Genomic DNA, 13,217 nt, shown 5'->3' with positions numbered 1-13,217 from the left:
CACTTACTGCTGCTCAGAAAGTATTTCAACAATTAAAAAAAAAAATGTTCCCCTCTGGCTAAAATATAAAATGTTTTTAACCAGTTTTCAATATGCAATCCCCCCCCCCCAAAAAAAAAGCATCCGGAAATGACATGTTGCGTTGGTTAATTTGTACAATGCCAAAAGAAAACAATAAACCTATTGTGTATGAAAATAGCATGAATCTTAATTAGATGTAACTTATGTTTTGAAATCGTTTTTTGTTCGTTTTTATTTTGTTTGCTTTCATTGTCTACCTTTTTATATGTTGAGTTATTTAACTCATAACTATTTTTATATTTTTGTTTGTGTGCGGACCCCAGGAGGAGTAGCGAGTACGGGGTGAAGAATAAGGTGATAGAATGGAATATTTTGTTGATCTTGATGTTTAGAAGAGTTTTTAAGGATTCTGGAGACCCCTTCAAAACAACAATAAGCGATAAACAACTTCTCTTTTTCCAAACGAAAACCTTTAATGTCACCTTTAATTCTCAAACTGGATGAAAACATACAGCTGCAGTACAGTATGGGTCATCTGTAGTAAACACATGAAACACGCACCAACACGACAACACTTCTTCAGGCCCAACGAGCTCTCAGTGGAAACACACAGAAAACACACACAGAGCAAACCGAAGAAACAAAACAAACTCAGTGTATGATGCATTCTCAAAAAACAGGCACAGCAGATCTCTAACCTTTGACCTTTTCACCATCAGTTACAGCCCAAGTCCACCACTAGCAGGTCTGCACACTACCACATATTTACAAACAGTACAAGTGCTTGACAGCAGTTTGCAAAAGAAGGCTGCCAGTGTGTCTGATTGACAGTTTTTATAGATAATTATGATTATCCTGCGTTTCAAGTGACTCTGGGGGGAAACACCTCAGTGTTTGTCATGTTTTGGAGAAATACTGGTGCCAATTAAAAAAATGAAAATGAAGCAAACACACTGGCGAACCTTCTCTCAGTGTGACTGTGAACCATCAGTGAAGAGCTGCCTCAGAGGAGCAGCTGTTTGGTCTCTGACGTCATGTCCCGTCCTAAAAACTCACCTGGACGCCATGAACACGGATCAACATGAACATGACCCAGACGCTTACATGAAACGAAAATCTGAGTGCCAAAATATCTTAAATAACAAAATATATATAATATATACACTTTCATAAAAAAAAAGAAAAAAAAAAAAAAGTTGACGATGCACATGAGACACCATCGTACAGACACGCTGAACAACAGCCAAGAGCTGAACACAGTTTGAGGAAATAGTACAAAACAAATGAACGTCAGCGAACATTCATTCAAAAGAAAATACACATCTGTACATACATACCTGTGTGTGTGTGTGTGTAATGTGTGTAAATCTACTGAATACTGCCGAGAACAAAAGCATGATGATGGGGGGGGAATGTCCGGACTGTGAGGTGGTGTTACCCTGCAGGTCTCAGATCAGTGGGAGCGTCACACACACACGCACACACACACACAGTGACTGCTGGCTTCTCTTGTGCTGCCTCCTGCTGCACAACATCACCGCTGAACCGTCAGGGACTTTACTGGAGGGACAGAGGAGGACATCAGTGTTACACAGACATACACACACACACACACATACTACTCATGACAAATGAGCTGTGATCTGCAGTTACAGGGAAATTCCTGTTTATTAAAAGGTAACATAATCCACCTACCAGCACCTCTACAGCTCGTGTTACGTCGTGTAACACGTTTTATCTGTCGAGGTGCTCGTCGGTATATTTTGTTTCTTTTTCTGACAGAGTCGGGCTAGCTGTTACCAGTCTTTGTGCTAAGCCAAGTTAGTTGGCTTTAGCTTCATATTTAACGGACAGACAAGGCCTCTCAGGGCTTTGTAAGCAATCAATAATATCTTAAAATAAATTCTAACAGCAACAGCTAGCCAGTGTAAAGAAGCCGGGATCGGTAAAATGTGGTTATGTTTCCTATTAAGAGTCAAAATCCGAGCAGCAGAGTTTTGGAGGCGGAGAGGGATTTGTTTTTGCTAATGCGAGAACGCAAGGATTTAAACTAATCTATTCGACAAGTCATGGAGGCGTGGAGAACGCTTTGTTACTAACACATTATGCCATCAGAAATAAAGATAAACGCACATAGAATTTCTACACACAATGACATGAGTATCCCTTAAAATCCCAAACACTTGTCTCTGTATCACATCCAGACATCCTCCGCATCATCAGTTTGTTTTCTGCATGCTAGCAGCTGGTGCCGGTTCATTTATATCCATTAAATAAATGATGCAAAGGCCAGTGCTATTAATCCCACATGCGCCTCATATATCCAAATTTAAAAGCAGCTTCTGTGAAGTTACTGAGAGCAGGATGTCCAACTCTCTATTTCCTGACTCGCATCCGTGATGACGCTTTTTTTTGCACTCTCCATTTGCGTTTCTCTACCGCCTCCCCTCAGGACAACTTTTACATTTGAGCTCCGCAACTTATAAACTGAAGCAGAACAAACTTTAGGCTTCGAGTCTTACATCTTGTAACAATGAACATCACATTCATCCACACACAATAGTTACCTGGTCATTAGGGCCCTTTTTGTCTCCGTTGACAGCCTTTAGGAGGACAGCTTCCTCGTTCTTTGTGTTGGTCTTCATCTCCACCACAATGTCATCTTTGGTGGTCTTCTCTTTGGTGCTGCTGACAGAAAGGACGGTTGGCTCATGTGGAATTTCACAAAAACAGGTAACTGCAGAGGGACTGGGTCTCATTACAAACTCTTCTCTTAACACAAGTTCAACATGTGAGATTGGTTTACATTGTTACTATACCCAGGTTTAAGCTTTTCTTAGGTTAGTTTGTTTTACATTTATTTCTGCATCAGCATCCTTTTTGAGTACCAGAAATGTATTGAAATGTGACCTCATTATTTTAAGATTTTTGGTTGCATGTAAGAGGGATAAGCCAAACGTATGCAGAGTATCAGACACAGATAATACTTGTAGTCATCATCATCAGATTTAAAGAAGACGGTACTCACATCTCCTGTTTCCCTGAGCGTCCACAGGGGATCTTCCCCTTCTTATGCAGGAAGTAGAGAATGCTGCCGAGGATGGCGAGCAGCAGCAGACACAGAATGATCACCACTATGATCACCCCACTGCCTTCAGCTACAGGACACAGAGAGAGAGACCACTGACATGTTAGTGTCTGTCCATCTAGCAAAGCAATACTTTGTATCTGCCAGAGTTCATTGTGTACCAATAAAGTTTCTGTTTATATCAGCGTTCACACAAAACTATTTGCTTTTGCCTGAGCATAAATTCTCAGGGGTAACATTGCACTTAAAAGAGGCACTTTGCCAATTTTACACATTAAAGTAAATTCACTGACGTCTTAAGTCTGTGAAAACATCTATGGAGGAGCTTTGTCAAGTCTTGGAAAATGACCAAAGCCAAAAGGAAACATATTTATTACAAATTTGTGCTACAAACTGGGGGTGTGAAGATGGAAAGACAAAAGATGCTGTAGGTTGCATTATGGGAAATGTATGATCCTGTGTTTTTGGAGCTTACTAGAGACTTAAAGTCAGAATGTCTCGGCGTCTGTTTTTTTCAAATCTGTCTCTTGCGATTCCCGACTTTATGCAAAAAAAATGACAATAATTAAACATCTGTTCTATACCAACAAACTGCGTTATTTAAACAGTTTTGTTTCTCAAGTGGCATATTTAACAAAGTCCGTTTCCTCATAAGAAATAATTAGCTGTGCGTGAAATTACTTTTCATCTTGTTTCTGTGTTATTAAAGTGGCAGGACTGCAGAAAAATGTCATTTATTTTGCCCAACATCTGTGACCCATTCTTTAATAACCTTTATTTTGATGACTTTATCCATCCAGAATGAAAAGTTGAGAATGCTTTCTTCCTCTTTTCTTTTAAAAAACAAAGAGGCTACACACTTTAGAGTCTGCTGGTTGGGTTTTATGAACTACTAATACTATGTCCGAGCCCTGTATAATATTTTATAAGGAATGGGGTGTATCTGGTAGGGTTTAGTGATTTTCAGTGTATTTAATAGATTTTCAATTACCTTTTTTAATTTGTAATTTCTAACAATGCAAATACCAAAACAATATTCCCATACTAGCTTGTGATATTTTCTATGTTTCATACCCTTCAATATATCTAACTAAAACTAGGAGTCTTTGTATGTCTGTCCTTCAAATTTTCTTCACAAGTGTTCATCCGATTGACTTCACACTTGCTGAGTGTATTGCTGAGGACCCATGAAAGCGCAGTGTGCAGGACGAACTCTTTAGATCTACGGGACATATTTTATGTAACCACTGTGTAGTGTATTGGTAAGGGGACCCTATTAACTGTTACACCACCGTATAGACCGCTGGGTACACCTTGCTCTCCGTCGATGCTCGTGTGAGCTTTTCCAACCAAATGACACGTATACTCTCGAATTGTTAGGGGAAGCAACCACCCACTGTACATTGGAAGTAGACGTAATCACTATGACGTCACTCATTCGTTTGTGAACTACCGTTTTGAAGCCATTCTGGCTCTGAAAAGTAGGGCCATCTTCTCATAGAGATCTATACAATCTGACTTTTTTTAATGAGAGGAGTCGCCCCCTGCTGGCTTTTTAGAAAGAATGCAGGTTTAAGCCAATTTGGCCTTCGCTTCCCCTTTTAGAACCGGAGATTGCCGCCTGGACGTATTACGCCAGGTATATTGCTCAGGACCCAACGGAGTGCAGAGTCGAGTGTGAAGTTGTTTGGATGAGCGGTTCTCGATAAAGCCGAAATAGCAACACAGGAACTGCACTAATATATATATATAGATAATATCCAATATAATATTTATATTATTAAATGCACCATATCTAACTGTCACACTGTGCAGTGGTGTATTCTGTGAGATTTAATTAGTTTATTTTGTCAACGGTGTACTATTTACTGACACAATCAAATCATCAAACATGACTTTGATTCCAGTCATGTTATCTCAGACCTAACAGTATCATTGTCAGCTTTAAGCCTATTTTCTAAATTGTATTCACTTTCGATGCATTGAATTATCCAGATCAGCATTTTGCATATGCTGAATCCACAAAAACGGAGTAAGACGGCGTCATTCTTTTAATAGTTCTCAGTGTCGTAAAACAATGATGTAATTCATTCTTAAATTAGATCTTCCACTCCTCGTTTAGTGAGTGTGTAGGAAGCTTCTATATCGAGGGCCAGCGCAAGAATAGGGCCCCAATTAAACAAATATTGATATCATGGGAGCAACACTGTTGTTTTTAATGGTTGTGGGTGAGGGAGGTGGCTCTCTGAAATGTTCTTTCTTTGCCCATTGTATTCCCCAGAGGCAAGTGAAGGTTTTAATGGCATGAAGCGACTGCTGAGATAGTCAGAAAATTGCCCCATAATAATGCCGCTCTACATATTTACTTTAATTTCATCTGGTATATAAAAAAACAAACTATAAAACACAAGACTGTCTGGAAAAAGTTAGTAAAAGTGAGACACGTAACTTATTTATGTTTGTTTAACAAATTCAGGGATGTACAAATAATGTTTTTTGCCACTGCAGATCGTTTGGTCCAAATAGCATTAGGGGTGTTGGCGTGCTTGAATTTTCTGGTGTTATGATTTTTCTCTCTGTATCAAAGAGAATATTTAATATGCCCACAGGCCATCCCAAAGATCTGCCAGCAAACTAGACAGTCCTGGTATAGAGTCCCTGTATGAAAGTCATGAATAATGCATAGAGTCCTCCAACCCATTCATTGTCACGGACAGAACTTAACGCCTGAAGAAGAAAGTGAGCAACAGCGAAACAAGAAGAGACTACAGAGCAACAATCTTACCAGGAGAGAAGGGAGCAGCTGACGTCACTCTGGCAACTGTGAACAAGTAGAACAACACTTAGAGTGGGCCCACCAATACACACACACACACACACACACACACACACACACACACACACAAACACGCACTTCTCATATTTAATTTGATCGCAGCTGCTTCAGTAATTACAAACAATCCCATATTCCTCTGGAGGTGTGAGGGGAACAGAGCAGACTGCCTGTGTAACAGAAGAGGTTACAGCACTGGCTGCTAAAACAGTGGTTTCACGGCCATGAGGTCAGGACCTCAGAAGAGTCACAAGATGATTAAAAGGAATCAAAAAAGATTTTATTAAAAAAAATAATTGATTCACCGCCTTGTGGTTGTTTGCCTCCATTAACCAGGGAAGCTGCAGTTTTTCATCATATTATCCTATTAGACGGCTGGTCCATTCAAATCTTAAATTTGGGGTTTATCTCTTACTGGATACTTTCACTACTTCAGGACTCTAACCAATTCTTCAAATGAAACAGGATTATAAACTGTGATGGCTTTCTGTCATTTAGACATACAGTAGGTGTCCTTCATGTATATTCTTCTCATGGCTTCATACAGATATGACAGTTCCATCACAATGCTGGTGCACGACGGGGAGTGGCTGAAAAGTGATGATCTGTTCTCTCACAGGCTGCATCACTGAATGCTATGTGCAGAAGGGTTGTGAACATCTGGATTGATGATTGAGCTGATACCAGATACATACTGTACTTAAAACAAGCCTGAAACCTCAGTGTGTGTGTGTGGTGAACTGTGGTTAATGTAAGAGCATTAAGCAAAACACTTAAGATACGGCTTGTGAGCGAATTGGAATAAATGAGAGTCCCAACTTATCATCTTTTCATTCTATGCTTGTACACGGTCTGACATTATGAAATAGGCAACTCTCGTGCTCATGATGGTCATTAACTAGGGCTTCAAAAGCAAAATAAGTTTCAAACTCCATCACTGATGCAGCCTGTGAGAGCAGAGATCACTCTTCTTCTTTCATGTTATCCCTTTTCAACACACCACAGCTCCCTGAATGAACCAGAAGGCACATCACATAACAGTCATTTTCCAAACTAGCACTGTTTGAATGCAAATGTTAGTGCATATTTCAGAAGGTTAAAAAAATAACGGTTTGTGAGTGTTTCAAAGCCTGAATGTGGTTCCCTCTCCGCCCCTTACAGCCACTGCACTCATACAGACTTTCTAATGCGAGCGAGCGAGAGGTTCTTACTGGCTTTGATGCTGAAAGCCTTGACTTCGGTCCCCATGTCATTGGAAGCGTTGCACTGAGCGCTGATGTCCGAGGTGACTTTGACTGACACCACGCTGTGAGTCATGTGCTCGTTTGCTTTGCTCACCACCTCCTGCCAGTTCTGTGGAGACACACACACAAACAAACGCACTTTGTTGATGACATCACATCTCTACATCAGTGAGCATAAAGTCTTTGCAAAATTAAGCATAATCCCAAAATACTGCTGGTCCTCACAAAGAACAAAACTATGAAGACTATAATCTCAGATGTGGTTGGTGTAGGTAAACAAACAGCCATTACTGCGGTGGCACCTCACTTGTCAACCTGCAAACCTTGCTTTTAAATAGTCTCTTACGTTACTCCTTGTCGTTAATCTGCTTCCATCTCTTTTTTGTTGCCGCTTGTTTATTATAAATAATCTTGTTTTCTCAGTATAACTGTACCACTATTGTTTGTTTGTGTCCGATCGTGTTGTAGCTTCATTTCCACCATTGTTGACTGAATTCTATCCTTAATCTTTATCTATTAATTTCTTTTATTTTTGTGTGTATTTTCATTGTGCTAAATAAAAAATATATTGTCAATCTGAAATTTTTATTTTTAACCGTTCAGAGAATGTTTCCTGGAGGAAATTCCACTTTCCACACACTTCATGTGTTTCAAAGATCAAACACGTTCATTTATTTATTGATGTTATTGTTATTATTGTACCTTTTATATCTTGTATTTGGATTTTATCTATTTGTATTATTTGTTTTCGTTCTATAGCCCTTTGTAAGGTGCTATATAAATTATGATTATATTATTATTTGTAATAATAGCAATCAGGAGTTAGGTTGAACTCTTTAGACATTTATTTTTGTCTGTGTTTAGCAACATGTTCATCGTTTCCCCTTTTTTTACAGCACAAACTCAGCGTTAAGAAAAATCTGCTAGTTCATTGCATGAACATTGGATGATGAATTAGTGCTGCAAGTCAGACTGGATACCTGGCTGCCGATGATGTTCCAGGAGATGCTGGGCAGCGGATGGCCCTGAGCCTCACAGCTCAGATTCACCATCCTGCCTGTTGCCTCCTCCATCTGCACCTCGTGCTCTACTCCCACCACCTGGGGACCACCTACACACACACACACACACACACACACACACACACACACACACACACACACACACACACACACACATTATTTATAAGTATAGTCCATATTTAGTTACAAGCTTGTTTTGCTCGCTCTTAATACAATTTCAACATTTCCTGCATGTTTACCCGTTTTGATAAATTCAGGAGAACATACATTTCCACAGCGCTAATCTATCAGTAGAGTAAAATATCAGAGTCATATTCACCACTCTGCTGCTGCTTTTCTTTAGCAGAAATACTGTTTTTTAATCACTAATACAGTCCAGTCACTTTTCGTTCAATGTTACACTACTGTCAAATTGAACTTGACACTTCCTGCACAGATGCTTCATATTAAAAGCCCTCCAGTGGCTTTACAGGGAAACAGTCCTCCTCTTTCCTGGTACGGTTTTGAATTGTAAAAAAGCTCACAACTCTGATGCGATTCTTTATTTCAAGCTTCAACGATCGACACAAATCCAAACTTAGCCTTAGACTGACCCTTTTAGTAACAGAGGCACGTGTTTTAAATCAGAGCTCTTGGCAGAATTGGAGTCACTACAGAAGCCCTTCATGACCAAAAAAGACCTACGACTATAACCATGGCCACATATCGAAAATGAGTGTTACTTGGAAAGCTTCCCTTGGCATCACAAGTAAAAGAGAAGTTGGTGAAGTTGGTGTTTCGGATGACTGACCTTGGACGATGATGTTGACGGAGCCGCTGGTGTGCAGGGCGGGCAGGGAGGGAACGGTCACCTCACATATGTACTCTCCTGTTGTTTCATAGGTGGCGTCCTTCAGGTGCAATGTGTTCCCCTTACCCACCTGCTTCCCATTCTACTCACACACACACATACACACACACACACACACACACACACACACACACACACACACACACACACACACACACACACACACACACACACACACACACACACACACACAATCAGTGAATGAAGACAGGTGATGCTGGATAATGATTATGATCAGTGTATCAGTCAGTGGTGTGGCTCCAAGATTGCAATGTCAGCCAGTGTTCCACTTTGGTTCAGAATACAATATCTCAGCGACTATTAGATGGATTTCCATTACATTTTGATATGATAAATGATACAACAATTCACGAGCTTTCTGCTAGTCTACACATTTTCTTTTCTGAGTGCCTAGAATATTTGAAATCTCATCTCGACAAATCCGTACTAACGTCTCATGTGTACGTACCTTATACCACACAGTGGCTGTTTTAAGGGAAGACAGAGCGTTGCAGGTTGCAGTCAGATCTTCTCCTTTGAGCATGGACTCTGAGTCTTTAGGAACCACCACAGCTGGGTCCAAGTCTGAACACAACGAACACGGACGAAACACACGATTTCACACAAGTTCAATTAAAAGAATCATTCTTATGCGTTTACTCGCTGTCTTTTTGATATTGAGATGAGATTATATCAATCTTAGCGCATTAAGTACAGAGCTGGAGTCAGAATGTGTTTAGCTTAGCATAAAGACTGGAGGCAGGGAGGAAACAGCGAGGTCCGTTCAAAAGGTCTTTGTCGTTTCTGTCTCAAAGCCTGTTTCAAATATATGTTCTGACTATGTTTCCTTGCGTGTATGTGTGATGGTTCCTCACAGTGCACAGTGAGCTGCATTTCTCCTTTCACTTCGGAGTAGTCGTCGGTGTCCACGGGGAGACACTGGTAGATGCCACTGTCTTTCCGTGACACAGGTGACAGCATCAACACATCACTGTGGTTGCTCTCCAAGTCCACATCCAGCTCCTGCAACAAATACTTTCATTTGTAATCAAGATCCGTGCTGTGATGATGTGAAAGCCATGACAGAAACTAAGGCACATTCTTTGTTTGCAACAGGTGTGCTTTTAGGGTGAAGACATACTGTATTTCAAATAGAAATGGAAATTAGCATTTGGTTTGTCACAGAGTTTATTCCTGTGGGGGACAGTTGCAGACTTGAGCATTTTATTGAAAAGATGACTGAGTTCCTTCAGTTTTATTTGGCAGAAAGAGTTTGTGGGTGAAGATCAGGTGACTAATCAGACCTGCCAACTGGTGCCGAGTTCTCTTAGTGAGAGATCAAACGCAAGCTTAGAATCCTGCTTCGGTTGCCAGTTTAAAGTTCCCCAGGTTTCCCAAACATACATGGATACATAGCTTTCAACTGTGTTAGTAAAAAGCTGACGACATCTGATTGTCAGCGGTTGATGCAGTTTACAGAATATAAAATATTATTTTTCGTCGTTTCAGCCGTCATGGTAACATCTTTACTGAGCACTTTCCCTCCTCAGATCTGAGGACACCAGCTACAAAAAGGCAGCCACGATTTACATTGGAGTCCATTAGGTCGAGAAACACGAGTGGTGAGATACAGACAGAATTTAAACAAATCCTAAATGTTTAACCGTATTATCCAAACACACTTATTTGAAAGTAAAAATGAAAGTTATATTGTTCATTGCAAAACTGAGTGTGTAAAACTATGGTGAGTATATGAAACACAAAGAAATCTATTGACATATATATATATATATACAACTTACACTTTGAGTAATCACTTTAAATTGTTTTTCTTTTTTAATGTCAATTGCTTCAGATTTCAGCAGTAAGTTAGTTAATATTGTGACATTCGATGATGGCAAAAAGTATTAAAATAAAACCTAGATTGTTAAAAAAAACAATTTTCTTTTAATGTCTTAAATAGCTTTTACCTCCCAAGTCATGTTCACAACAACCGCTAACCAAATGCCCATGACTGCCTAGTTAGTAAACAGCCAGTCAGCTGAGTTTTTGTGTTGCCCACACATACAATGGATGAGTGTCTGACATGGGAATGAGTCCTACCCATGAGCCCCGTCAGTGTGGCCTCCGGTCTCAGACCCGGGTCTGGATCTGCAGGGTCAGAGCTGACAGAGCCTTCACAGACCTTGCACACTCATGTCTACATGGGGGCCCTGTGAGCTCTGCATATCAAAAACATTCCCTACATGTCTCCTGCGTGTCACCCATTCTCTCTTGGGGACTTTAAGGGGTGAGAAAATGCCTCCTATTCTTACTTGTTCTCTGTTGAAAATGAAGGATGGCGGGGGGTTGCCATCACCCTGACAACGCAGCTCCACAGTATCCCCCTCTTTGACCAAGCCCTGGGGCGACTCCTTCCACAGCTCCACCATGGTGGTGGGGTCTGGACACACATACACACAATCAAATTAAGCAGGCGTATTCAGCGGGCTGCTGTAGTCTCTCTACAAGGCCATCTCCATAATGCTGACAGCACACACTGGGTTTGGCTCTGCCTGCCACAGTATCACTAATAAGCCGTTTCAAACAATGGACCAACAGACAAATAATGGACAGACAAGACAGAAAATGCATTATTGACAATAACATTTAAAGGGGTATTTCAGCAATTAATATATATCGGACAGATTAGTAAAAGAATCAAAATCGTGTAATTATGAATCCTACAGCATTTCCTGGCAAGACCTGCCCTGCGTAGCTGGTTGAGAGAGAGACGATTGGTTAAGATTAGGCATCGACCTTGAGGAGTTCAGGATAGCCCATTGGTCACGGCTTAGGACCCGAACAAATCAGGGTACCAGTACCTCGGCGAGCCTGGAGGCCTGGCCAATCCTAGCGCTTAAATGCTACGCAGGGCCCTTTAAAAAGACCAGCTGTAGTTATCCTGACAAGTGAAGGAGAAAGGAAGTCTCATATCAGCATATACTGTAGACACGGACATGAACCAGTGCCAACTCTTCTCCATAACTACTGCTTCAGGGACCGTAGAGAGCCCAGGGAGGTGGGCACTATATACAATTTAGATTGTTTTTGGGTGAACTATTCCTTTAACCTAAAGAGAGCCAATTTAATTTGTAACTAAACATCTGAGGAGGCTGTAACTTTATGTGGTCCACTTGGTGTCACAGCAGAGGGAACACTTAACTGACCAAGATGAGGTAGGGTGTCCCAAAGATGGAAGATTTGTGCCGCCATTATCTAATTCTACCTTTACATTCGGAGACAATTGCTGTCGACAACTGATATGAAACAAACACGACATATGTATAAAAAAGGCTCAGCGTTAACTCACAGTGAACAGTGATGTTGATGTTGTCGGACTCGACTGTCCTGATGGCTCCCGGGACAAAGAAGCTGACCTCACAGGAGAAATGTGCATCCTTGTCCTCCTTCAGCACCTTGTACTCCAGGGTGCTCTGGACGGAGAAGAAGTCACTGGACTGCTGGGTTACCAGGGTCAAGATGTTCACATCTGGACAAGACAATGTAGATATGTAACAAATGGACCACAGAGCTTACATATAGCAGATTAAATGTATTCTTAATCAATATTCAAATATATATATATTTGACTAGGGGATCAAAGTTATGACCGTTCATCATGTAGGGAACAAGAATGCCTGTTCCAAAATTCATGGCACACTATACAATATTTGTTTCACTTTGGTCCAAACCTGGTATTTATCAATCTAACACCCATCAATCATTACGTTTAAACCAAAGGAAACACTATGGTGTTACATTGCAGACCCATCTGCTGTCTGCACTTACGTCCTGGTGCAGACACCAGTGGCATGCTGTTCCTGTACCATGTGATGTTGGGTTTAGGGAAGCCGTTGCGAGCCTCACATGATGCAACCTGGAAGATGAATCACATTGAGAAATATTTATTATCTTGAAGATGGTCATTTCAGCAATATACAAATACTGTATACATTATTATTGTCGTTTTGGTTGATCTCAAGAGTCTACAATTGAAGGGACCCACCTTAGATGGATGCTCATTGGTCATTAATATTCCAGTAAAGACACCCTCGATCACTGGAGCCTCTGGAGGAGCTGAATCAGGAAAATATATTATTTGTAATACATACATCAT

General features: G+C 40.7%; 1 protein-coding gene across 1 annotated transcript in view; it reads right to left on the bottom strand.

The window, feature by feature from the left end:
- Positions 1–1,447: 1,447 nt before the first annotated feature.
- The window catches only part of mcama (melanoma cell adhesion molecule a), a gene marked incomplete at its 5' end in the record, with an annotated part of 42,129 nt that continues 30,359 nt past the window's right edge, over positions 1,448–13,217 (bottom strand). The window contains 13 exons of the mRNA XM_079172037.1: positions 1,448–1,581; positions 2,589–2,706; positions 3,050–3,179; positions 5,895–5,930; positions 7,154–7,295; positions 8,167–8,297; positions 8,999–9,140; positions 9,528–9,643; positions 9,934–10,081; positions 11,374–11,501; positions 12,411–12,590; positions 12,890–12,977; positions 13,107–13,177. Of these exons, the coding sequence (XP_079028163.1) occupies positions 1,579–1,581; positions 2,589–2,706; positions 3,050–3,179; positions 5,895–5,930; positions 7,154–7,295; positions 8,167–8,297; positions 8,999–9,140; positions 9,528–9,643; positions 9,934–10,081; positions 11,374–11,501; positions 12,411–12,590; positions 12,890–12,977; positions 13,107–13,177 (1,433 nt within the window). The 3' untranslated portion in view covers positions 1,448–1,578. The remainder of the gene's footprint in view (positions 1,582–2,588; positions 2,707–3,049; positions 3,180–5,894; positions 5,931–7,153; positions 7,296–8,166; positions 8,298–8,998; positions 9,141–9,527; positions 9,644–9,933; positions 10,082–11,373; positions 11,502–12,410; positions 12,591–12,889; positions 12,978–13,106; positions 13,178–13,217) is intronic.

This window comes from Pholis gunnellus (assembly GCF_910591455.1).
Source record: "Pholis gunnellus genome assembly, chromosome: 13".
In the NCBI taxonomy this organism is placed as follows: Eukaryota; Metazoa; Chordata; class Actinopteri; order Perciformes; family Pholidae; genus Pholis; species Pholis gunnellus.
Note: the sequence above shows the minus strand (reverse complement) of the source record. Positions and strands in the feature narration are given on the sequence as shown.